The 22,415-nt window shown below is 52.3% G+C and overlaps 11 protein-coding genes across 11 annotated transcripts; 8 read left to right on the top strand and 3 right to left on the bottom strand.

The window, feature by feature from the left end:
* Positions 1-3: 3 nt before the first annotated feature.
* Positions 4-2,926, top strand: P170DRAFT_419373 (beta-glucosidase H). The gene is made up of 3 exons (XM_024847282.1): positions 4-310; positions 378-2,388; positions 2,456-2,926. The coding sequence occupies exons 1-3, from the start codon at positions 238-240 to the stop codon at positions 2,856-2,858; spliced, it is 2,487 nt and encodes an 828-aa protein (XP_024698745.1). The 5' UTR covers positions 4-237; the 3' UTR covers positions 2,859-2,926.
* Positions 2,927-2,949: 23 nt separating this feature from the next.
* P170DRAFT_419371 (putative Zn(II)2Cys6 transcription factor) lies at positions 2,950-5,287 on the top strand (the record flags this gene model as incomplete). Its single annotated transcript, XM_024847281.1, has 6 exons — positions 2,950-3,378; positions 3,430-3,725; positions 3,778-4,168; positions 4,219-4,346; positions 4,392-4,434; positions 4,489-5,287. Exons 1-6 carry the CDS (start codon positions 3,185-3,187, stop codon positions 5,285-5,287), a joined length of 1,851 nt encoding a protein of 616 aa, XP_024698744.1. The 5' UTR covers positions 2,950-3,184.
* A 43-nt stretch (positions 5,288-5,330) lies between these two features.
* P170DRAFT_77420 (uncharacterized protein) lies at positions 5,331-5,860 on the bottom strand. Its single transcript, XM_024855379.1, has one exon. The coding sequence runs from the start codon at positions 5,656-5,658 to the stop codon at positions 5,374-5,376; it is 285 nt and encodes a 94-aa protein (XP_024698743.1). The 5' UTR covers positions 5,659-5,860; the 3' UTR covers positions 5,331-5,373.
* Positions 5,861-5,911: 51 nt separating this feature from the next.
* On the top strand, positions 5,912-8,175 carry P170DRAFT_486373 (putative MFS sugar transporter). The gene is made up of 7 exons (XM_024853932.1): positions 5,912-6,127; positions 6,198-6,420; positions 6,469-6,733; positions 6,794-7,063; positions 7,116-7,423; positions 7,482-7,712; positions 7,768-8,175. The coding sequence occupies exons 1-7, from the start codon at positions 5,936-5,938 to the stop codon at positions 7,893-7,895; spliced, it is 1,617 nt and encodes a 538-aa protein (XP_024698742.1). The 5' UTR covers positions 5,912-5,935; the 3' UTR covers positions 7,896-8,175.
* Positions 8,176-8,742: 567 nt separating this feature from the next.
* On the top strand, positions 8,743-10,303 carry P170DRAFT_419369 (polysaccharide lyase family 1 protein; the record flags this gene model as incomplete). The annotated part of the gene is made up of 7 exons (XM_024847280.1): positions 8,743-8,945; positions 8,999-9,148; positions 9,218-9,245; positions 9,313-9,410; positions 9,469-9,565; positions 9,635-9,868; positions 9,921-10,303. The coding sequence occupies 7 exons, from the start codon at positions 8,743-8,745 to the stop codon at positions 10,254-10,256; spliced, it is 1,146 nt and encodes a 381-aa protein (XP_024698741.1). The 3' UTR covers positions 10,257-10,303.
* Positions 10,304-10,528: 225 nt separating this feature from the next.
* P170DRAFT_486361 (CIA30 family protein) lies at positions 10,529-11,291 on the top strand (the record flags this gene model as incomplete). The annotated part of the gene is made up of 3 exons (XM_024853931.1): positions 10,529-10,614; positions 10,665-11,114; positions 11,166-11,291. The coding sequence occupies 3 exons, from the start codon at positions 10,529-10,531 to the stop codon at positions 11,236-11,238; spliced, it is 609 nt and encodes a 202-aa protein (XP_024698740.1). The 3' UTR covers positions 11,239-11,291.
* Positions 11,292-11,646: 355 nt separating this feature from the next.
* P170DRAFT_77402 (uncharacterized protein) lies at positions 11,647-12,655 on the top strand. The gene is made up of 2 exons (XM_024855378.1): positions 11,647-12,433; positions 12,484-12,655. The coding sequence occupies exons 1-2, from the start codon at positions 11,751-11,753 to the stop codon at positions 12,503-12,505; spliced, it is 705 nt and encodes a 234-aa protein (XP_024698739.1). The 5' UTR covers positions 11,647-11,750; the 3' UTR covers positions 12,506-12,655.
* Positions 12,656-14,117: 1,462 nt separating this feature from the next.
* P170DRAFT_481384 (uncharacterized protein) lies at positions 14,118-14,478 on the top strand (the record flags this gene model as incomplete). The annotated part of the gene is made up of 3 exons (XM_024853864.1): positions 14,118-14,126; positions 14,184-14,261; positions 14,314-14,478. The coding sequence occupies 3 exons, from the start codon at positions 14,118-14,120 to the stop codon at positions 14,476-14,478; spliced, it is 252 nt and encodes an 83-aa protein (XP_024698738.1).
* Positions 14,479-15,234: 756 nt separating this feature from the next.
* Positions 15,235-17,400, bottom strand: P170DRAFT_514649 (uncharacterized protein; the record flags this gene model as incomplete). The annotated part of the gene is made up of 6 exons (XM_024855236.1): positions 15,235-15,618; positions 15,675-15,744; positions 15,796-16,200; positions 16,248-16,922; positions 16,969-17,285; positions 17,338-17,400. 6 exons carry the CDS (start codon positions 17,398-17,400, stop codon positions 15,235-15,237), a joined length of 1,914 nt encoding a protein of 637 aa, XP_024698737.1.
* A 605-nt stretch (positions 17,401-18,005) lies between these two features.
* On the top strand, positions 18,006-19,618 carry P170DRAFT_419363 (arylsulfatase A; the record flags this gene model as incomplete). The annotated part of the gene is made up of 1 exon (XM_024847279.1): positions 18,006-19,618. The coding sequence occupies exon 1, from the start codon at positions 18,047-18,049 to the stop codon at positions 19,616-19,618; it is 1,572 nt and encodes a 523-aa protein (XP_024698736.1). The 5' UTR covers positions 18,006-18,046.
* A 210-nt stretch (positions 19,619-19,828) lies between these two features.
* Positions 19,829-22,049, bottom strand: P170DRAFT_394992 (transketolase family protein; the record flags this gene model as incomplete). The annotated part of the gene is made up of 3 exons (XM_024846082.1): positions 21,899-22,049; positions 20,741-21,848; positions 19,829-20,692 (listed from the first exon to the last, which is right to left on the bottom strand). Exons 1-3 carry the CDS (start codon positions 22,042-22,044, stop codon positions 19,829-19,831), a joined length of 2,118 nt encoding a protein of 705 aa, XP_024698735.1. The 5' UTR covers positions 22,045-22,049.
* Between the last annotated feature and the right edge of the window lie 366 nt (positions 22,050-22,415).

Genomic DNA, 22,415 nt, shown 5'->3' with positions numbered 1-22,415 from the left:
TTCCCGTCGATGGGCGGATGCTCAGTGCACGGCAGTGCGGGGACCCCGGGGAGTCTCCGCGAATTTCGGTGGATCTCTCGGCCTCGTCGCGTCAACTGAACGTCAAGTGGATCGCGGCCATGTCGACTACTTATCAGTCGCCTGTCCGGGTTGGCCATTTTGCTCGACCATGTCTTCGCTTTTTGTTTTCTCCTGTTCGAGTTTCTGTGTGTCTCTAATTCAAACTCTGCTCGCACTATGCCGTCGCAATTCGACGTGGACCATATCCTAAAAAATATCGGCGAACAAGATAAGATCGCCCTTCTGTCCGGTACGTCTTCATTGTTTACATGCATGATGCAATGGAAGGAATAGCTTCGCCATCTGACAGCCTCTAGGTATTGATTTCTGGCATACACACCCCATCCCCGAATTCGACGTCCCGTCTGTTCGCACCACCGACGGCCCCAATGGCATCCGCGGCACCAAGTTCTTTGCCGGCGTGCCGGCAGCCTGTCTTCCATGCGGATCCGCCCTCGGGGCGACGTGGGATCGGGAATTACTACACCGGGCGGGAAAGCTGGTTGGCGAGGAGTCCATCGCGAAGGGCGCCCACTGCTGGCTAGGTCCGACGATCAACATGCAGCGCGCCCCGCTGGGTGGACGAGGCTTCGAATCCTTCGCAGAGGATCCCCATCTGTCGGGAAAGCTGGCCGCAGCCATGATCCTCGGCTGCGAAGGCACCGGGGTCATCTCGGCCGTGAAGCACTTCGTGGGTAATGACCAGGAGCATGAAAGGCGCGCGGTGGACGTGCTAGTCACTCCACGCGCGCTGCGGGAAATCTATTTGCGCCCGTTTCAGATCGTGGCTCGCGACGCGGCGCCCGGGGCACTGATGACCTCCTACAACAAGATCAACGGAAAGCACGTCGTGGAGGACAAAAAGATGCTGGACCTCGTCCGCCACGAGTGGAAATGGGACCCGCTCATCATGAGTGATTGGTACGGGACCTACACGACGATTGACTCCATGGAGGCCGGTCTGGATCTCGAGATGCCCGGCGTGTCGCGATACCGCGGCAAGTACATCGAGTCGGCCGTGCAGGCCCGCCTGATCAAGCAGTCCACCATCGACGCGCGGGCGCGCCGGGTGTTGGAGTTCGTCCGTCGAGCCAGCCAGACCCGGGTCTCAGACGTGGAAAAAGGTCGAGACTATCCGGAGGACCGCGCGTTGAACCGCGCCGTCTGCGCTAACAGCATCGTGCTGCTCAAGAACGACGGCATCCTCCCCCTGCCCAAAAAGATCAAAAAGATCGCCCTGATCGGGTCACACATGAAGACGCCAGCCATCTCCGGGGGCGGCAGCGCGTCCTTAGAGCCCTATTACACGGTTTCTCTCTATGATGCCGTCAAGGAGGCTCTACCAGAGGCCACGATTGTCTACGAAACCGGTGCCTACGCGCACAAGATGCTGCCGGTCATCGACCGCCTTCTCAGCAACGCTGTCCTACACTTCTACAACGAACCCGTCGGCACGCCACGCACTCTCCTCTCGACCGAGCCCGTGGGCAAAACCGCCTTCCAGCTGATGGACTACAAGACGCCGGGGCTGAACCGGGGCCTCTTCTGGGCGACGCTGGTGGGCGACTTCACGCCCGACGCGTCGGGAACGTGGGACTTTGGGCTGAGCGTCTTTGGCACGGCCAATCTCTATATCAACGACCAGTTGATCATCGACAACACGACGCACCAGACGCGCGGCACGGCGTTCTTTGGCAAGGGCACCGTCGAGGAAGTCGGATCCATGACGCTGGTCGCCGGTCAGACCTATCGGATCCGCATCGAGTACGGCTCCGCCAACACTACGACCATGAAGACCGTCGGAATGGTGAACTTTGGCGGTGGTGCAGCCAACCTCGGTGCCTGTCTCCGTATGGACGCCGAGCAGATGGTCGCCAATGCCGTCGAAGCGGCCCGGGGCGCAGATTACACCATCCTCTGCACCGGGTTAAATCAGGATTGGGAATCCGAAGGCTTCGATCGCGCGCACATGGATCTCCCGCCCGGCATCGACCGGTTGATCTCCCAGGTTCTGGACGTGGCCGCCGATCGCACGGTGATCGTCAATCAATCGGGAATGCCCGTCACCATGCCCTGGGCGGGCCAAGCAAAAGGGATCGTCCAGGGATGGTATGGCGGAAACGAGACGGGCCATGGCATTGCAGACGTGATCTTCGGCGATGTAAATCCTTGTGCGAAGCTGCCCGTCTCTTGGCCTGTTGATGTGAAACACAACCCAGCGTATCTGAACTATGCCAGCGTAGGCGGTCGGGTTCTATATGGAGAGGATGTCTACGTGGGATATCGATTCTACGAGAAAACGGAACGAAGCGTTCTCTTTCCATTTGGGTAAGTCATTTTTCCTATTTTTATTTTACTTTTTTCTCGACTTATTTGCTGACTGGGAATGTTTCAGACACGGCCTCTCGTATACGACCTTCGCCGTTTCCCCGAAAGCTACCGTTCAGCCTACAACCTTTTCTCCGGAAAACCCTCCCACTATTACGGTGCAGATTCAGAATACGGGCGCAGTGGCGGGGGCTCAGGTGCTACAACTGTACGTCGCTGCCTCGGGCTCGACGACCCCTCGACCGTCCAAGGAGCTACACGGATTTGAAAAGGTATTCCTACAACCTGGGGAGGAGAAACAGGTGCAGATCAAGATTGATCCGTACGCGACGAGCTTTTGGGACGAGATAGAGGGAATGTGGGAAAGCGAGGCAGGCATCTACGAAGTGCTGGTGGGCACATCGAGTAACGAGATCGTGGCTCGGGGACAGTTCACAGTCGAACAGACTAGATATTGGACGGGCATTTAGAGGCGATAGAAATTTTGGATAGATCCCTCGCTGATTGGGGGGAAAATACCCAATGCACACGAAGCACCGGCGTTGCGCCACCAGACGGCAGGCATTATAGGCTAATTGCAGTTGGCACCACTGGTCGGGCTGGGTAAAATAGCCAATTTATCCCCCCTTGGCAGCGGGGAGAAGAAGTAGCCCCAATCTGGGCCGAGGCGAGGCCGATCATCGCCATCGCTTGTCTCCTGCCCATTGTTGCCCCGGACATGATTGATTGTCTGTCCTGCGGCTCGCGATTCCGGCTTAGCTGCTTGTCCCTCCGCGATCCCCCAAATCCATAGATAATGGAGCCCAGCTTCGCCGTCCGACGTAGCAAGCGACAGGTCCAACCGGACACTCGCAAGCACACACGCGTGCTCACGGCCTGCGATGCCTGTCGCCTGAGCAAGACTCGATGCGATTCCGCGCGGCCAATCTGCGCCAAATGTATCAAGCGGGGCGTGTCGTGCGAATATCCAGACAAGGATCCGCTATCCATGTCCGTTGTGTCCCCCACGTCGATGGTCTGGAGCTAACGCCGTGCTACTAGCCTGGAAACATGGGGATCACGCATCCTCGAGGCCGTGGAGAGACAGGAGACGCTACTCACACAGACCTTGGCCGTTCATCGGGACAATGTTCCGACTCTCCATCAACCGCGACAGGATTCCACATTATCTCCCTTGGAGGAGGAAGATCCGGAAAGCATCTCGCGCAATGATGCTCTGAAGACGCCCATTACCGGGTCGGATATGATCCTGGCCTGGCCGATCTTCCCGGAAAAAAAGCCCGCCACTACGTTTCCTGCCTCGGCATTTTCCGAGAAGCCGGATAGATTCCAGCCCGGTGGGTGCGATTTGTGACTTCATGCTGGATTGTCTGCTGATCGTAGAACTAGGAATCCCGGGGTTTGACGCCGGTCGCATGTTCGAACTGCGGGAAATCTTTCTGGCGAAAATCTGGACCAAAAACCCCATTGTCGATGCGGACCAACTCGACCTGTATATAGCTAACGTTCTCGAAAATGGCATCGACTGGTCTGCCTCGTCGTGTCTCCTTCTACTTGTGTTTGCCCTGGCCGCTGTATGGGGGAACTACCCCGAGGCAGAAACTCGGACAATCTCCTGCCATGAATCGTCTTTCGCACAAAGGGGTGCATATGTCAGTTTGTCGGTCCCGGAGTGTCGAATGAAGGAGTCGTTGGCGTTCGTCTCCATGGCGCGCAAACGGTTATCAGCGGCCTACCTTGATGAATCCTTGGTTGGTGTTCAGTGTTTGTGCTTGTTCGGGTGGGCTTCGTGTGCTCTCTAGCGTCTGTGCACCAACTGACGCGTGGCAGTATCTGGTATCAGTACAATATCGAGCCGATCCCGGGGTGGAAAATGTTTCGCACAGCATCGATGTTGTGGCAAACATATAACCTGCGACATCGAACAGGCGAGACAGAGAGATCTCCACAGGAGCAGAGTCAGTCCCGCCGAGTAAATAAGAAGGCAATGCTGACGAGTTTAGGTCTGGAGCAGCGTCTGTATTGGACTTGTCTGAAGTCAGAATGGTAATTCTTGACCCTGCTGCAGATCCTGTGTTGCGTTCTGACGTCCAATCTCAGTGAAGTTCGATATGAATTGACAGACCTACCACCCTGCGACCTATCTCTCTCCGATTTCCCCTTCGCCTTGCCCACATTCCCGGTGGATCACGCCTACGGGAGTCCCGGCAAGATTCCGGCCAACAGTCCCTCGACCACGAACTCGGAATCAATTTCCTCATACTACTACCTGGCGGAGATTTCGCTAAGGAGACTTCTCAACCGTGCGCGGAATGCGGTACGCGTTCTGGCACCTGACATGGACATGTCGACCGTGACACGGTTGGCTGAAACATTGTCCAAGCTGGCAAGTCAGCTTCAACAATGGGTCGAGTGTCTTCCGCATACTCTTTACTTCAACCCGCCTCTGGAAGCGATGCCTGCATTGAATGAGCCGGAACTGGTCAAATTGGCGAGAGAACGATATGTAGAGGTGCGAGAGTTGCTATGTCGGGCCTATCTCTATCTCTGCATTCACGTGCCACTTGGTCCGGAGCTCGCGCAGAGCTACGGTCCCAAGGCCAGCGAGGCATTGCTGTTATCTGTGTATAGGACCCAAACTGAGGTCCCATTCTTTCGACATCCCGGGTCATGGGGTGCATGCCGGGTGAGGTTCAACCACGCGCTGTGTCTCATCGCTGCATTTCGAGCCAAGATGAATTGCATCCCGTCGATGGACTATGTCAGCATTCCACCGGTATGGGCTGACTGCGTTCGGGCGGTAGTGGAGCGGTTGAGGATTTGGAGCGAGGAGGGCGCGGGGATCAAGGAGTTGTGCATTTTGTTGGAATGGCTGATGCACGGAGTCGTAGTCGGGTAACGCCCGCGATATCTGCTGTGGTATATCTCTGGAATCTCAGCCATTTCAAAAATCCAAGTGCGTGGACACGCTCAGTCCGTATTCTTCTAAAAGGATCGAGGCTCGGTGGATTGCCATGGACCCGACGCTATTATTCGTATTTTCTCCAACCCCAGACTTTTACCTCTAACGGACTGGCGGCTTGGCTGGCCGGGGAGACTCCGCGAAACCCGAGGCACTGCAGGGCAATGCGGGGGATTTCTTGGGCTCGTCCGGGGTCTCCTTGCGTCTTCCCCAGATGTCTTGGACGGTCTGGCTCCGGTCTCAAAGTGGAAATGATGTGCCTCATTGGTGGCGTGTCGGGGATGGCGATGGCCGCGGACGTCCATCATGCCAGGCTTGCTTTCCACCAGTCCACCAGCGGGGATCTTACCCGGAGCGCAGTTTTGCCCCCGTGGTTTTTAAATGGATCCAAAGTGGCTTGGCACGCCATGACTGGCATGGGCCTATCTTAGGTCGGGTGTGTAACTTCCAGGAAGGTCAACCGCGTGGTGGTGTTGAAAATATATAACCTCAAAGGATTTCCCATCTTCGTTCTCGTGGGAACTTCTTTGATCTACCGCATATACTGGACAGCGTACTGATCCCTGCCTCCGGTCGCTAATCATCATGGTTGTCGTGGGCAAGCAACGCGAGGAGGATTTCGGCGAGCCAGTCCTGGCCAATTTGCTGGCATCCGATCGGACCCCGTGGTATAAGAAACATAATTTGCGAAACCTTTACTTCGTTTTGTTCCCTGCCTGTATGGGGATTGAGATCACGTCAGGCTTTGACTCTCAGATCATCAACACGGTGCAGATTGTCTACACGTGGAATAAGTGTAGGGCTTTTTCTCGCAGCAAACTTTTCGTTGTGGCATGACTGACGCCAGGCAGACTTTGGTCACCCTACCGGCGAATTTGAGGATGGACGAGAAGTGTATGAGATTGAGCCGAACATCAAGGGGTTCCTGGCAGCGGCATATTCTCTGGGTGCTATCATCTCGCTGCCGTTTATCCCGTTTGTGAACAAATTTCTGGGACGACGGTGGACCATCATGTTTGGCTCGTGCATCAGTCTGGTGGGCGCTCTGATCCAGGGTTTCTCTAACGGAAGTGAGTTCTCCTTCCTGTGTCTTTACACGTTGAGGGCGCTGACGACAGTAGTTGGAATGTACATTGTAGCACGAATCCTGCTGGGGTTCGGCATCCCCTTCTGCATTGTCGCCGGGTCCTCGCTGATCGGAGAGCTGGGTTATCCCAAGGAGCGACCCATCCTGACCTCGCTGTTCAACTCATCCTACTTCATCGGTCAGATCACCGCTGCTGCCGTGGGTTTGGGCACAGTCACCATTCCTTCTGACTGGGCGTGGCGGATCCCATCGCTCCTGCAGATTGCACCGGCCATGGTCCAGGTCTGCACCGTTCTGTATGCTCCATTCTGTTTCGGAAGAAGATATAGAAGGAAACAGTGCTGACCCGAGAACAGATTCCTCCCCGAGAGCCCCCGATACTTGATTAGTAAAGACCGACGAGAGGAGGCGTTCGATATTCTTGTTAAATACCACGCTGAAGGGGATCGCAACTCGGTGATCGTGAGAACAGAGATTGCCCAGATCGAGCGCACAATTAAGATGGAACTGGAGGATGCCAAGCAGAACTGGTGGGACATGTTCAAAACGTCTGGTATGCGGCGTCGTCTGCTCATCTCTGCATTCCTCGGACTGTTCACGCAGTGGTCGGGAAACACCCTGATCTCGTAAGTTTCCCCTTTCTCTGATTGCGAATAGTCTCGCTGACAGCCATGGTAGGTACTATCTGAGTGACCTGCTGAACATGGTGGATATTACCGACAGTGTTGTCAAGTCTAAGATCAACATCGGGATTGCCTGCTGGGGGCTTGTTTGCGGCACGACGCTGGCACTGACGGTCCCACGGTTCAAGCGACGAACAATGTACCTCACCTGTGCTTCGTCCTTGCTCTGTGTATACATCGCGTGGACGATCTCCATGGAAAGATTCATGAGCACACAGGCCAAATCCGCAGCGATCTTGACCATTTTCTTTATCTTCGCATACTCGCCTGCGTACAACCTGGGCTATAATGCTCTGACTTACAGTGAGTCCCCTTCGATTCCTTTTCCAATTGGCCATCCAGAGCTAATCAGTCGGTCCAGCGTATCTGATTGAGATCTTCCCCTACACTGGTCGCTCGCAAGGTCTCTCCTGGTTCCAGTTCTACGGACGTGGTGCGGGATTCTTCGCGACCTACGTCAATCCCGTCGGTCTGTCTCGGATTGCCTGGAAATGGCTCATTGTGTACTGCTGTTGGTTGGGCTTTGAGCTTGTTTTTATATATTTCTTCTTTCCAGAGACCTCGGGACGTACGTTGGAGGAGCTGTCATTCAGTAAGTCATTCCGTCAAGTTATAACATTTGGTAGGACATCGACTAACAAGACCAGTGTTCGAGGGCAAGGAGAAAGCCAACGAGGTCGCCGCCGCTGGTTATCAGCAGAAGGATGATGAATTTGAAAGAAAGGAAAGCACTGCTCATGTGGAGATTCGAGAGGACACGAAGCATTCTGTCTAATAATGCAGCGTGGGTCAATAGTCGGTGTTTATGGCTGCACTGATTCCTTTGAGATTGATATTTCCAAACGATTTATGATCACCATTTGTTTTGCCTTCGCTTCCAAGCTCTTCCGATAAATATGTATGTGGCTGATGTGGTGTTGCGAAAGCCCAACGAGTGCGGGTAGTCGAGCACGCGATTTAACGCACATGGGAAGACCAAGCCCTCTCATGGAAGGTGCTAAAGGCCAGCAGCTATAATGATGTCTGACGGAAGATTCAGGGTTGGTGGAAGTTCTTCGTAACCGGGTATGCCACCACGACAAGCCCCTTCATTTAAGTCACGGACTGAATAAGCCGTTCCGTAGGCAGAAGGATTCGCTATTATTTGACGCTTTGATCTGCCCTAAATATTTAGGGCGTGATCACACCTTCAAAGCCGGCATATCAGCCACGGCATCCACATGCCGGTCCGAGCCAGCTGAAGAGTTCTCTCCTCGTGGTCTGCTTTCCTCGCAAAGTTTCTCCGGCAGTAGCTCTTGCGCACGGATCCACGGGGTTTTCCATTCTCCAGTCCTCGGTACTGGCAGGGCTGAAATTCTTCAGTTAACGCACCCCAGATTGCGATGGCGTTCCCAGTATGACGCCAGTCCACCAATGATGTCAGTAGTCCATCAACTACCGGAGAAAGCTCTCATCTTTTCTCATATTATCATTTCGAACGGTGGAAATTTACCCGTCAGGGCAGCCCCTGTCCGGAGCCGGAGACAATAGTATAAAGCGGGGGAAGTTATCCCCCAGAATGGCTGAGGCAAAACAGTCCGTTTCCTTCTTTTTTCTCGACGCGCAATAGTCATTCGGCTGCCATGATCAAGCTCAACCTTCTCTTTGCCGCATTGGCGGCATTGGCCTCTGGCGTTAGTGCCCAGAGCGTATCTGGCGCTGCCGAGGGCTTCGCCAAAGGGGTCACTGGCGGAGGCAGCGCCACAGCCGTGTATCCCACCACCAACGCCGAGCTCGTGTCTTATCTTGGGGATAGCTCAGCCCGAGTCATTGTTCTGACCAAGACGTGCGAATCCCAATTGATCAGTGACTATTAGTTCAATTCTGACAACCGTATAGCTTCGACTTCCGCGGGACTGAAGGCACGACCACCTCGAGCACCGGAGGATGCGCGCCATGGGGAACTGGCTCGGCCTGTCAGCTGGCTATCAACAAGGACAATTGGTGCACCAACTACCAACCAAACGCTCCGACAGCTGCAGTGTCATAGTAAGTTCTGAAAAGCTCGGGGGGTTGCCTGAGCCGGATCCAAATCCGAAACAAACTAATCGTTTGCAGCGATAATGCCGGAGTGCTTGGGATCACGGTGAGACATTTCCCGCAATTCTATCTTGATCATTTTTGCCTCAGACTGACACCACGGCTTTCCAAAGGTGAAATCCAACAAGAGTTTAATTGGCTCCGGGTCGAGCGGTATAATCAGGGGTAAAGGTCTACGCATTGTCAGCGGTGCAAGCAACATCATCATCCAGTAAGACATGTCACAACTGTCCTGCACAGCAAGGTCTAACCAGCTTGATTCGTTGTAGGAACATTGCTATTACCGACTTGAACCCCAAATATGTCTGGGGTGGTGATGCTATCACACTCAACAATTGCGACATGGTGTGGATTGATCATGTGACGGTAGGTCCTTGGTCTCATCTGGCAATGATATGGTCATGGCGCTGATCATATTCGGGGGCATCGTATTAGACTGCGCGCATTGGTCGTCAACATCTTGTTCTCGGAACCAGTGCATCGAACCGGGTGACGGTCTCGAACTCATACTTCAACGGACAGTCCGACTACTCGGCCACCTGTGATGGGTATCATTATTGGGGCATTTATCTGACTGGTTCGAACGACATGGTTACCCTGAAGGGCAACTACATCTACCACATGAGTGGCCGCAGTCCCAAGGTCGAATCCAACACCCTTCTGCATGCGGTAAGCATAATCCTAGTTCCCGAGAGCTCAGGCTTGTCTGACCACACTGCAGGTGAACAACTATTGGCACGACTTCTCCGGACATGCCTTCGAGATTGGATCCGGAGGCAAGGTCCTGGCCGAGGGTAACGTCTTCCAGAATATCCCGACGGTTCTACAATCCAACAGCGGCCAGCTGTTTACCTCACCGGACAGCAACACCAACCAGGTCTGTTCATCGTACTTGGGTCATGTTTGCCAGACGAATGGGTTCGGAAGCTCTGGAAGCTTTAGCAAGGCCGACACGGGTTTCTTGTCCAATTTCCAGGGGAAGAATATCGCCTCGGCGGCGGCGTATAGCTCCGCTCAGAGCAGCGTGCCATCGAATGCAGGACAGGGCAAATTGTAATCAGTCTGACGGGTTGAGTCTCAGGTGATGGACCCGAGAAAGTGGCGATGGATTGCGAATCCGGACTGGTGGCTTTTGGGTGAACGATTTCGTGAAGCAAATACAATTGATGCGAGGCAAGAACTGTGTAGAAATGCCGTTGCTGTAGTCGTAGCTGGTGGTTTGCTCTGTTTGCTCGGCGGGCGGAACTGCCGGATTGGGACGCAGCGCGTCTTGACGCTAATCCCAAAGTAGACTGAAATGACATCATCACGCGGACAGAGGGTCAAGCGATGGAATTCCTCCAACAATTGGAAATCTCCGAAGCAACATTCGTGATGGCATCCAATTCGAAGACATACATTTTCGGAGGTGACCAGTAAGCCAACTGGCCTTAAAGTCTCAATGACAGAGCTAACTCATCCTCAGGCCGTGGTCCCCGCACGACTGGACCGCGTCTGACGATCGCGTCCGCGGAGGCGCATCCCACTCCTATCTTGAATGTGACCCTCCCTCCAATGCAGCTCGCTTTCATGGTCATCTCGATATTCACGCCTTAGGTGGAGCTGGATTTGCTTCGCAGCGCACCACAGGCGACAGAATGTGGGATTTGACCGGCAACGACGGGTTGGAATTGGACATCAGGCAGTCCGACGGGAAAAAGTACACCCTCACGCTGAAAGACACTGTGCTGCCTAAACGACCCGATGGGAGAGAGCAAAGCACCATCAATTGGGAATATGATTTCCATGCGACGGACAAAGGGCCCTTTGTCATTCGATGGAAAGACTTTCGCGCCACTTACCGGGGTAAGGACAAAGAAGACGCTCCTCCCTTGGACCGGAGCTCTATCAAGCGAATCAGCATCATGATGCGGAGGTAAGGCGTTTGTGAAACATGGAGTATGTTCATTGCTGATATGTTGGTTAGTTTCTTTGGGACCCAGGAGGGTGACTTTAGCTTGGAGATTGCCTCCATTGCTGCTATTCAGACGGAAAATTGATATTATGGAACCCCCTGCGGTCCAGGCCTGAGGCAAATAATTTGAACACAATGCCAGTATAGTGACGGGATGAAATAAAAACTACCACATGAAATCCTATCTCTGGTCATTGCCCTGCCATGTGGACTTTATGACCGCCTCGTTGATGTTCTTCAAGATGTGCAGGTGGCTCTTCGAACAGACAGACAGTGGCCCTATTGGAGTCAACTTCACATGTTGAATCTTGACAATACCAGTTATATGATACTTCTTTATTCCCCATGTGGACTGATCCGGCCTCATGGGGATATTGCCATCTTGACATCGGGACGTGCAGGTTATCTGCCCCCTGAAAGAAGTTACCTATAAAGCATGCAGAAATACTATATAAATTCCGCCTGAGACACTTCTCGTCCAGTCGCTTCCCATACAACCCAGTTCTCGGCACATCTCACTCGATTTGAACATCGCACTACCCATACTCCACCTCCAAAATCGCCTACCAAGATTCTTTTCATTGTCACGTTTCACTGATGAGTCCGTCAGCCATGCACTCCATTCCCCCCAGTTTGAACACGGGGCCGCTTCCCAGTCGACCTCGGCTGCACACGGTCAGAGGGTGCAGCAACGTCTATATCAAAAAGGGTACGGACCAAACCATTTTGGATTTTTTCGATCAGATCTTTGGTGCCAAATTCATTATTGTGGATCACACCGCCAATGAGAACATATTCAGGGTCCGTTACCTTGTCGTTGAGAGTCAAGAATATCCTGAACAATATCATTTTCTCAATGGAAGAGACCTCGGTTGGGCCGTGCAGTATCAACACGACAGCAAGGCCATTCGCGGGCGGCTTGATGCCTTATTCAAGCATGTTTGCACGCGCGATAGCACCGCTCATGACCTGGAGTGTCGAGTATCCGTCTTTCTGATTAAATACTTTGCGCGGATGTTGAAGGGCTTAGTGGAGTCGGGGAACCAACGCGATTCAGCCACGGTCACGAATCTCTACCGCTGGGTCCACAGTCTGAATAGAGTTGCCAGGGAGGTCTTCCCACGTCATCAGAGATGCGGCTTCCGAGACCATAGGGACCTTGTCTGTAAAGCGCACGACAGGCTCATGGCTGTTATCCTAGGGTGTCGCATCACCCATAATCAAGCCCCCAATAGGCTGCCGGCCCTGTGTGTATACGAAGACTCTGACTACTTCCATAAGCATGACCATACCACCATGAGTTGGCCCAGAGACTAATCTTACGTTGTAGGCAGGGAGGCCTTCTACATTGACTAGAACGGATTGGGTGTTCTTCGCCAACATGGCAGGTGATCTTTCAACGCCTCGTCACGTATCTCTCTGAGACTATCACCTCGAAGGCTCAGGTATGTTCAATAAACTTTGGTTTCCGGTGTTCAATATTCTTTTCCTGAAAAATGAACTCTTTCGTTTCTCAAATACATCTTGGTTTATAACTAAACCACCATCGTAATGTAATAACATCCATAATGCCTCAAGGCACTTCGCCAACGATCGGAGCCAAGTTAAACGCACATTGGTTCATAAATCACATTTTAATAGACATTTGATTGATTGATTGATTCTCACAAGACGTCACCCAGGAATTTCAACCACCATGACTGTACCCTGGATTAGCTTGTCACTCAGTCTGCTTTAATAGGCCTGTGTCACCGCAATAACTGTTATATTTCCTTTTTAGCTCCCTGGGTTGGCGGACGTGCTTTCATCGGATGTAGACAATAGGATGTAACTGCTGTTTCTCAGCATGGTGGTTTGCATGACCGGAGCCTTCGGTCTCCCAAAAGACAGCGAATGCCCTTGCTTCTGACCAAGTCCATCAACCTATTTCCACCAACATGTCTAAGCCATCTTACATTGCAAGGTCATTCTTTGTCCTCATCGCAGCTCCGTCAGACGATTCATCAGGCGAATACAATACCGACATTATACTTGGTTTCGCTAAGCCAAGATATCGAACAGTCAACATATCTGATCTCTCTCATCGGTCGATTGGATCGGGGGCGAAAGCTTGCGACAAAGTTTTGCACTCTTCGACGAAGTGTTACATATCGACTAAACCAGATACACTGTACGTATTCTCGCGCCGTCTGTCGCAACCCAGCACACAAGCCATCTATGGACAAAAGTTAGTACAGTGTAAAACCCTCCCATGTCAAAGGTCATGAACGTACACAATCTCTATTGTGTGGGCACCACATTGCCTATGGAGAAATATCACTGCAGCCAATCCAGTCGGCTGGTTAACCTTCGCTACTTAGCTCACGTCTCCAGTTCTTGGATTGACTAGGAAGCTCACATAGATACAATGACTCTAGCTGATCGATCGAGGTATAAGAGAATTTTGACCTAAATTTTGAATGAGGCAAAAAAGACCATGGATCAATATGCAGCGGTGCAGGAGAAGTTGAAAAGAATAGGTTTCGAGAGAGACGTCGACGATGCACTTGGGTTCTGTCAAGATTAGTATTTCTTACAGTGAAATGTGCTGCTTGCTTGCATATGTATACCGGAATTCGAATGCTTTTGGCTTTGGGGAGTTCATTGCTTAAACGTAGACACAATGATGGCAAGATTAGGCGGCGCGGCCACTGTGACTGGTTTTGATGATGGATTGAAGAAAGAAAGTAGACAACGTAAACCAGAAGAGAGCAGTGAACGCAGCCAGCTTGCTGCCTGAGGCTACATACCAACACTACTAGTAGTCTCCCCCAGTCTTCTCTCACTTCCCTCAGTCATCCTCCTCTCCATCTCCCTCTCTCCAAGTCGCTGGAACCCACAACGCCATCTCTCTCCAACGGTGTCTCTCGATCTCTCTCTTTCTTTCTCTCTCTATCACTCAGGCTCACTTTACGATTCGTCGCCATGCCTAAGGTAAGAAGAGTCCCTCGAGCTTGCAGCGCGCAGCCCGGTTGATTTGATCCAATTCAGGACAAACATACTTGTTTCGTCTGCGGCTTTAGGAGCCATGTCAAAAGAGACTGTCCGGTATTGCGCAGCAATAAGCCCGTAAGATCAAACGTAAATATGCATCTGGAACTTTGAAGGCTGACCAGAGAAGTACCAGCGCCTCCTGCGCCGACGCCCTCGACCTCGCACTCTTTCCCAGGCCACCAAGACTGAGACCAAAAAAGCCCGGTCTGCTGCTGCCAGCCTGCCCCCGGCCGTCGGAAAACCGTCTTCCACTGAAAAGGCAAAAGTCAAATGGACCTCATGCTACATCTGACACGTTGAAAATGCTGGAGACAAATATTGTGTCATAGAGATGTTTTCGCTTTTTGTAAAAAGGATGTATTAATGGTGTTTATTCGGTTTAGTATTCAAGTAATGCAAAGGAAATTGTCGAGAATGTATAGAAAGTAAAAGAAATGTAGACCTCATACCAGTAGATCGACAAACTGTCCCACACACAGGCACCGTTTATTTCTTGAGTGTATATTTTATAAACCTTCACATTTGTCACCACATCGCGTCACTCAATCTATTGCTCAATTTGAATATCCGTCAGCCTTTACTTCTCCTCCACTGCCTCCCCCCGTGTCTTTTGCTTTCCCTCGTCACTCGCCAAGGTGCCCCAAGTAGGAAAGTTCTTTGAGCACCCACGACGCTGGCTGACTGGTATGATTCAGGGCCATGATGAACGAGATATCTTCCACCTCCACTACAGAAACAATGTCGGCGATCAGTGGCAGGCGGCAGGCGACAGACTGGCAGAAAGAAAAGCAGAGTAATGTTGTTTTTCAAATCTTGTTGCCAAAAGATAATACATGTCAAGTAAAGATAACAGTGTTACTCCACTGGGATTTCGACATCAGAGCTATCTCGGTGTTGCATGGAGGAAATTGCGTTACGTCTTTGGACAGGTTTTTCTGGGATAAAACCCTGGTCTCATAACTTCCGCCTCGCTTTACGTACATGGCTCATGAACCTGATGTTGGCGCCTGTCTCTCAGTCCCTGATAAGCCTCCACATGTCACAAATGTCAAGCAAGATACCCCGTTCCATCCCACTGCATCTGCCGCATCAGATCAAATCCCGTCTCCTGTTTGTCCCAGGCCTCGATCCCAGTACCTTCCAACCACATATCATTCTCTAGCGAGCCAGGACTAAAAGTAGATAACAGCGAGGGTAAAACTTCTTGAGCGTTTGGGAATGGCTCCTTAATCTGGGATCTAGGCTCCGAATTTGGGGGCTCATCTGCAAGGCCAACTTCGTCGCTATCGTCTCCGAATTCCGACCTGATGATCAGGCTATGGATAGAAAGAACCTGACGCGGGGTTGTGTCTGGCGTGGGAGGATGGCTTTCTGGACTGGAGGACTGATGTGGCGATAATACTTCGTCGAGGAGAGCCTTCAGGTCGGTTTCCTAGACCTCTTAGTTTGGCTGCAACTATAGTGGAATTCTCGAAGGGGAGAACTTACAATTCTCTGCACGGAAGGCGAAGTAAAAGACACTCGCTTGACTATTTCTAGGCAAGAGCTTCCGTATTCTCTGATTCTGTCAGAATTACATCTTCCGGTATGAATCAGAAGTCTAGTGCACTGGTATGCACACGCAGCCATTTCCAAGGGTATAATGGTATCGGTTGAAAGAGTCATCAGAGACATGAATATCTCTGCTATAGTCTCTGCATGCAACGCACACCTCTCCTGGCACCGCGAGACAAATGAACTATCCAGCTGGTGAAATGTGGAGGCCGGAATTGACTCGATAAGACCGGTAGTAATGCACCGATAAAGATCACAATGACATTGGTGCCACAGCAGATTCACGAAGATGAATCGACAGAGCCAGGGTGAGTGGGCGCGCAATCGAAGATTTCGGTCGGAATATTTTACGGACTGAGGAAGCCGGTCATGGAAGGCTTGCAGATCGGCTTCTCGTTGCTGGATGCCGTGGATGATGTCGCCGGATGTGCACATTCCAGCAGCAAATTTCTTCACGCAACTGAAAAAGTCAGAACATGGAGAATGAGCCGGTCGAGTCATACTTACCGCAAAACTTGATCCCTCAAATGGGCAATGCAAGCACTAGATGCTAGTAGTCCAGGTATTTGAGACTTTGAATAAAGAAAAATCTCCTGCTCAGGCGGGCTGTCCAACTCGAAATTCTCTTCCTGACAGGGCAGCCCCTGGTGAATCGCATCCACCGGACAAGTAGTAAATTCCAGAAGACCTCCAGCCCAGATCGTGTCCAACATATAGACCGCCCACATTAATCGCCTGCGTGCCTCATGGGCTATGAATGACCTCCCTGGTCTCTCATAATTCAAACGCAGAGAGAACGCCATCCGAGCTAGAATGGCGACCAATGGAAACGCAGACGAATGTTCGCCGATGCACATCTTGCAACGGATTATCAGCAGTAAAGCCTGGGTCTTCATGATAGATGGCTGGCCCAGGGAGTTGAGAATGATTCTTTCTGCTGCTTGAAGACATTGGAAACCGTATTCTCGAGCCTCTGGGTCCAATTCGATGAGAGTAGTGGTGGTAGCGACAATTGAGAGTAGAAGAGCGTTGTCAACCTCACCTCGATGGAATCGGTCATAAAGCGATATGCGGTGCAGAAAGGAATAACCTGGGAGAGGATATACGCGCGCGAAGAAAGTATCCAGTGCTGCTTGAAATCGCTGAATGTCTGGTTCGATGAAGCTTTTCGTTTGGGCAAGGCTATATAATCAGCTTTTGTCGGTCCGTAAGTTCGAGTAGAGCTTACCTCGTTTCTGGTTCAGCTGAAACTTCGATTCGTTCATCTCCTTTCCCTTTGTCGAGCCCAGAGGATTCAGAGGATCCAGTTACCGAAGAAGTCGAAGGATAAACGCAGTTCTTCCCCCGTTTCTGACACCTCACACACGACGGGACATGTCCGCTGCATCTCACCTTCAATGAATGACACCTTGTACAAGCCGTTTTTGCGCGAAGACGTTCCGGTCTCCCGGACGACCCGGTATCGACACTGTGGGTTTGAAACGAGCAGCTAAACTGCAGTCGGTCGCAATTGCTGCAGGTCTCGGGGCGGCCATCGCAGCGGACCTAGGAAACCGTTAGATGTCGCATGAGCTGTGATGGTGGATGAGACTCTCACCTTTCTGGAACGGCATTGATGGCATGTTTTCGATCGGTAGCTGGCGCGCAGAGAGGAAGGCATTGTTCTGTGAAATCGAAGGGTGAGTGGGGAGGATGAATGACAGTGGATAGACTCAGCACCAATGCACTCCAACCCACTAACTGATGGCGGGGGTGGAGCAGGGAATGGCGTGCTTTGCTAGTGGAGGTAGCGTTCTTAGCGTCGATGTCATGCAATTGTGGGAGTCGTGAGAAAAGTGTTCGAGACGAAGCCTTCAATCCTAGGTTAATTTATTATTTACCTCATAAAAAGAAAAGAAAATACTTCACTGTTGTTTAACATGGTTCGGAATCCGTTGTCTTTCACCTTTCTTATATTTGCCTTTTTCCCCCCAAAAGAAAAGATATTTAAGTATTGTGGCTTGAGCGATGAAGGAGGACCTTTATCCTTCCATAGTTACAGACACTCCATTACATATTAGGCCGACTTGATACTTAACAGTTAGAGCTAGGAAGATAACAATGCCATAAATAATATTCAGAGCAAGACTATAGACATTGATTGGTTATTATTGCTCATTCTAGTGCCAAATGGCAAATCACTCCGACAACCGACTTCGGCACCGACAGCCGACAGAGCCATCTATATAGCCATATATTATGGAATTGTGGAATACTGTGGGATCTACTAATAAAATCCAAAAGCATCAACAGCCAAGTCTATCAGAATGACCGAAACTAAGCTCCCTCATCCTCCACAGCCGTCCTCAGATGAGAGACCCAAAAAACCAAATCTCCTGATATTTATGCCCGATCAACTGCGTTATGATAGTCTCGGCTGCACCTCTTCTCCCTCAAATCCAGACCCTGTCTACACACCTAACATCAACGCCTTCTCCCAGCGTGGCACCCTTTTCACCAATGCCTTCGTGCAAGCATCGGTCTGTAGTCAATCGCGATGCAGCATGTTCACCGGCCGGTATCCCCATGTCACAGGGCACCGGAGTCTTGATAACCTGATCAAGCCGTGGGAGCCGAATCTATTTCGCTCGCTCAAGGAAGATGGATATCACGTTGCCTGTTTAGCGCCCCGAGGGGACACCTTCTCTCCGGGGGTCACGGAGCTGAGTGTGACGGAGTATGGGTTTTTAGAGACGCCGGACTTTGTCCCGAAATTCGCTGGAAATCGGTCTCAGAGTGCCAAAGAGAAGGGAGATATCTGGGGCCGACTCTTCTATAAAGGGCTCCGGAACGCCTCCGAAGCCAAAGATTATGACGATGCGGTCGTTCGATCGGCACTGAGCTGGCTGGACTGTCCACCGGATGATCAGCCATGGGTGCTGTTCCTCCCGCTAATCTTCCCGCATTGTCCTTTCCAGGTTGAGGAGCCATTTTTCTCCATGTACGATCGCTCCCAGATGTCCCCACCCTCGTCTCACAAGGATAAGACGGGCCACGAGCCCCGATACATGCAGGCGATTCGGGAGCAGTACGGGACGCATCGGGCGACGGGGGAGATGTGGAAGGAGTTAAAAGCCGTTTATTACGGAATGATATCCAGGCTGGATCACCAGTTCGGTCAGATCATTGATAAAGTGGATTCCCTGGGACTGTGGGACACGACCGTAACGATGTTTTTCACGGACCACGGCGAGTATCTCGGCGATCACGGTCTGATCGAGAAATGGCCTTCGGGGCTGTCAGATTCCCTCGTTCACGAGCCTCTCATCATTGCCGGTGGAGGGCTTCCGAAGAATCAAGTGTACAGTGGAATGGTTGAGATGGTTGACGTCCTCCCAACAATCCTAGAGCTTTGTTCGGTCCGAGAGACCTTTCCGCATAACGGCTTGTCTCTCTTGCCGGCTCTGCAGGACCCGAAAAAGAAACACAAACAGTTCGCGTTCTCGGAAGGCGGATTCCTTCTCACGGAGGAGCCCCTGCTCGAACAAGCCCCTTATCCATATGATATCAAATCAGCTTTGCAGCATACCGACACCTCCTTGGTCGGAAAGGCCGTGAGCTTGAGATCGCCAGAGTGGACGTACGTTTATCGACTGTATGAGGCGGCAGAGCTGTACAGTCGAGCGGATGACCCAGGGGAATTGAATAATCTGGCAGCACACCCGGACTATGTGCCGCTGGTACGAATGTTCGAGGCCGAAGTGTTGCGATGGCTGGTGCAGACGTCGGATTTCTTGCCGTGGGAGAAAGACCCGAGATTTCCGGATGTCGATCTGGAGAGTCCGCGGGAACAGTTGAAGAGACGGTTGGAGAAGAAAGAGCGAAAGACTGCCGAGTGAGGAATCTGGAGATCCGCTGTGGGGATCGCGTCGGCTTACCGGATTGGGTATGAATTGTCGCTGAAGATGGCGGGGTTCAATTGCCATTAAGACGGTCGAGTAGATGAAAAGATTGTGTCGGAAGACTGAAGAAGTGTTCTGTTTGCATACAAAACATAGTGCAATTCACTGGAAAAATAAAACCGAAAAAATCTATGTTCATAATCATAATTACAGGTCTACATATTCCCCCTGCAGAAACTCGTCCTTCGCTAGGCGATCTAGATAGTCGGTCACCTTGCCCGTCAAAACATCAATCTCATATCCAAAGAACTTGTACGCCGCCTTGCCGGGCAAGCTATGGCCGAAGCGCTGGATGGAAACGCCCGCCGTGGCGTATCGTTCCCATCCGTTCGGCGCGTAGGGCTCAATGACCACGGCTGGTGTGCCGCGTTGTAGAACAGAACGCCTGTATTCCAGTGGTTGGCGTTCGAAGAGGCGCTGGCAAGGGAAACTGATCACTCTCGCGACAATTCCCTTCTCTTTGAGTTGCTTGGCGACGTCTAGAGCAAAGGATAGTTCCGCACCCACGCCGATGAGCGTCACAGTTGCGTTTTCGGCCTCCTCGAGGACGTAGGCGCCGCGCAGCACGCCGTCGCGGCGGGTTTGCTTGAGTTGGGGGAGAGTGTGGCGGGAGGTCGAGATGATTGTGGGTGTTTTCTTGGCCTCAATGGCAGCGATCCAGGCGCCAGCGGTTTCCTCGCTGTCGCCAGGTCGAATGTACAGCAGGTTAGGCATAGCGCGGTATAGAGCGGCCAACTCGATGGGTTGATGCGTCGGGCCGTCCTCGCCCATTCCGATGGAGTCGTGGGTGGCAACGTGAATAATTTGGAGATGTTGTAGGGCACCCATTCGCACGGCCGGAGCGGCGTACAGGTAGAACATGAAGAATGACGAGGTGACGGGGACGATGGTGTTGGGGGCGTAGGCAGCGAGACCGTTGGAGATGGCGCCCATGGCATGTTCTCGCACGCCGTAGTGGATGTAGCGGCCGGAGTAGTCTCCATTGATTCCGCAAGTCGTCCGCAGATCGCGCTGTTCTTGTCAGAGAGTACGGGTCAAGGATTGGGGAGAGAAACGTACATGCTGGAAGTCCACCTTGCCAGGCCAGATCATGTTAACGGACGGAGAAAGATCAGCAGTTCCGACCATGAACGACTCGCACTCCTTGGCGATAGGATTGAAAACCAGGCCGGATGCTGCGCGAGAGGCCGTCGGCTTATCTGGGAAGCTGGCCGGAATCAAGTCCTTCCAGTTGGAGGGCAGTTCACCCTTCACGCGACGCTGGAACTCAGCTCCCAGCTCGGGGAAGTCCGCGATATACTTATTGACCAGGTCGTTCCACTCCTGCACCAGGGCCTCTCCACGCTCAGGCAGATCTCGGAAAAAGTTCCGCGCCGTCTCTCCAATGACGAACAGATCGTCCGGGCTGAACCCAACGTCCTTCTTCATCTGCGCGACATTCGAGGCGCCAAAAGCAGCACCGTGGGCGGCAGCTTGGCCCGCAACGTTGCTGCCCAGTCCGATGACCGTCCGTACGTTGATAAACGTTGGTTTCTCCGTTGCGGACCGAGCACGCTCTAACGCTTGCACAAGACCCTCGACGTCGAAGCATCCGTCCTCGATATCGATAACATCCCAGCCCGACGCGCGCATCTTCGCGTTGATATCTTCCGTGTTAGTCAGGTCAACCGATCCGTCGCAGGTGATCTGGTTGTTGTCATAGATGACGGTTAGGTTGTTGAGCTTGAGATGACCAGCGAACGAGATAGCCTCCAGGCCAACACCCTCCTGCAGACAGGCATCTCCAATCATGCACCAGGTGTGGTTATTAATGAGGTCGTATCCCGGCTGGTTGAACTTCGCCGCCAGATTCTTCGTAGCCATGGCCAGTCCGACCGCATTCGCCACTCCTTGGCCCAGAGGGCCGGTGGTGACTTCGATGCCCTCGTGCTCGATTTCCGGGTGACCGGGGCAGAGCGCATCGGTACGATCCGAGTGGTAGGATTTGAGCTGCTCAAAGGTCATGTCTTTGTATCCGGTCAGATGCAGGAAGGTGTACTGGAAGAGACAAGTGTGGCCGTTGGACAGGACAAATCGATCGCGATTGAAGTAGTCGGGGGTGTGAGGAGCGTAGCGCATGACGTATCGCCACAGCGCGACACCGATTGCGGCCATTCCAATGGCACCTCTGGATCATTGTTAGTCTTCTCTCCGCTTATGTTCTCTAGCGACGCGTACCCGGGATGACCGCCGCCGAACTGCTGGCACAGATCGGCAATGAGCATGCGAAAGGTCTTCAGGACCAGATCATGGTCTTTGGACAGCTGACGCAGCAGCGGCAGGGCGGACTTGCCGCTAGAACCGTTCACAGGACCGACAGCCATGATTTGTTTTGTTGCGGGGGGTTGTCTTCTCATCTGCGGGGAGTCGAGCGATCTTTATAACCATTGCACCGGCGACAAATGTTTCCCGATCTGGTAAGCCGAGGCGCTTCCCGGACGATCCTGAAGAATCAGGCAGGCCGTGCCTCAGGTTCCCCATTCCATCGCTCCCTTCCCCGGCGGAATTCTAGACAGTGAAAATAGGTATAGAAGTCCCAGGTCAGCTTCGGATACACGGCATAGACCACCTTACGTCACCTTACCCGACCCCGACTAATGGATGAGATTACAACATGCAGCCTGTCTACAATCTGTGGCCACAATGGTATATAGCCTCCAAACAAATGGATTGGTCTTAGCCTTTTTTCCAAGGG

This window comes from Aspergillus steynii (genome assembly GCF_002849105.1).
Source record: "Aspergillus steynii IBT 23096 chromosome Unknown P170scaffold_11, whole genome shotgun sequence".
In the NCBI taxonomy this organism is placed as follows: Eukaryota; Fungi; Ascomycota; class Eurotiomycetes; order Eurotiales; family Aspergillaceae; genus Aspergillus; species Aspergillus steynii.
Note: the sequence above shows the minus strand (reverse complement) of the source record. Positions and strands in the feature narration are given on the sequence as shown.

Bases quoted from the DNA above. Each gene is read 5' to 3' on its own strand.
- P170DRAFT_77420 (XM_024855379.1), bottom strand. From the start codon at position 5,658: ATGATGGACGTCCGCGGCCATCGCCATCCCCGACACGCCACCAATGAG.
- P170DRAFT_486373 (XM_024853932.1), top strand. From the start codon at position 5,936: ATGGTTGTCGTGGGCAAGCAACGCGAGGAGGATTTCGGCGAGCCAGTC. The intron at 6,421-6,468 runs GTGAGTTCTCCT...CGCTGACGACAG, and splicing joins CCAGGGTTTCTCTAACGGAA to TAGTTGGAATGTACATTGTA. The intron at 7,713-7,767 runs GTAAGTCATTCC...TAACAAGACCAG, and splicing joins GTTGGAGGAGCTGTCATTCA to TGTTCGAGGGCAAGGAGAAA.
- P170DRAFT_77402 (XM_024855378.1), top strand. From the start codon at position 11,751: ATGAGTCCGTCAGCCATGCACTCCATTCCCCCCAGTTTGAACACGGGG. The intron at 12,434-12,483 runs GCATGACCATAC...CTTACGTTGTAG, and splicing joins GACTCTGACTACTTCCATAA to GCAGGGAGGCCTTCTACATT.
- P170DRAFT_419373 (XM_024847282.1), top strand. From the start codon at position 238: ATGCCGTCGCAATTCGACGTGGACCATATCCTAAAAAATATCGGCGAA. The intron at 311-377 runs GTACGTCTTCAT...GACAGCCTCTAG, and splicing joins TAAGATCGCCCTTCTGTCCG to GTATTGATTTCTGGCATACA. The intron at 2,389-2,455 runs GTAAGTCATTTT...GGAATGTTTCAG, and splicing joins AGCGTTCTCTTTCCATTTGG to ACACGGCCTCTCGTATACGA.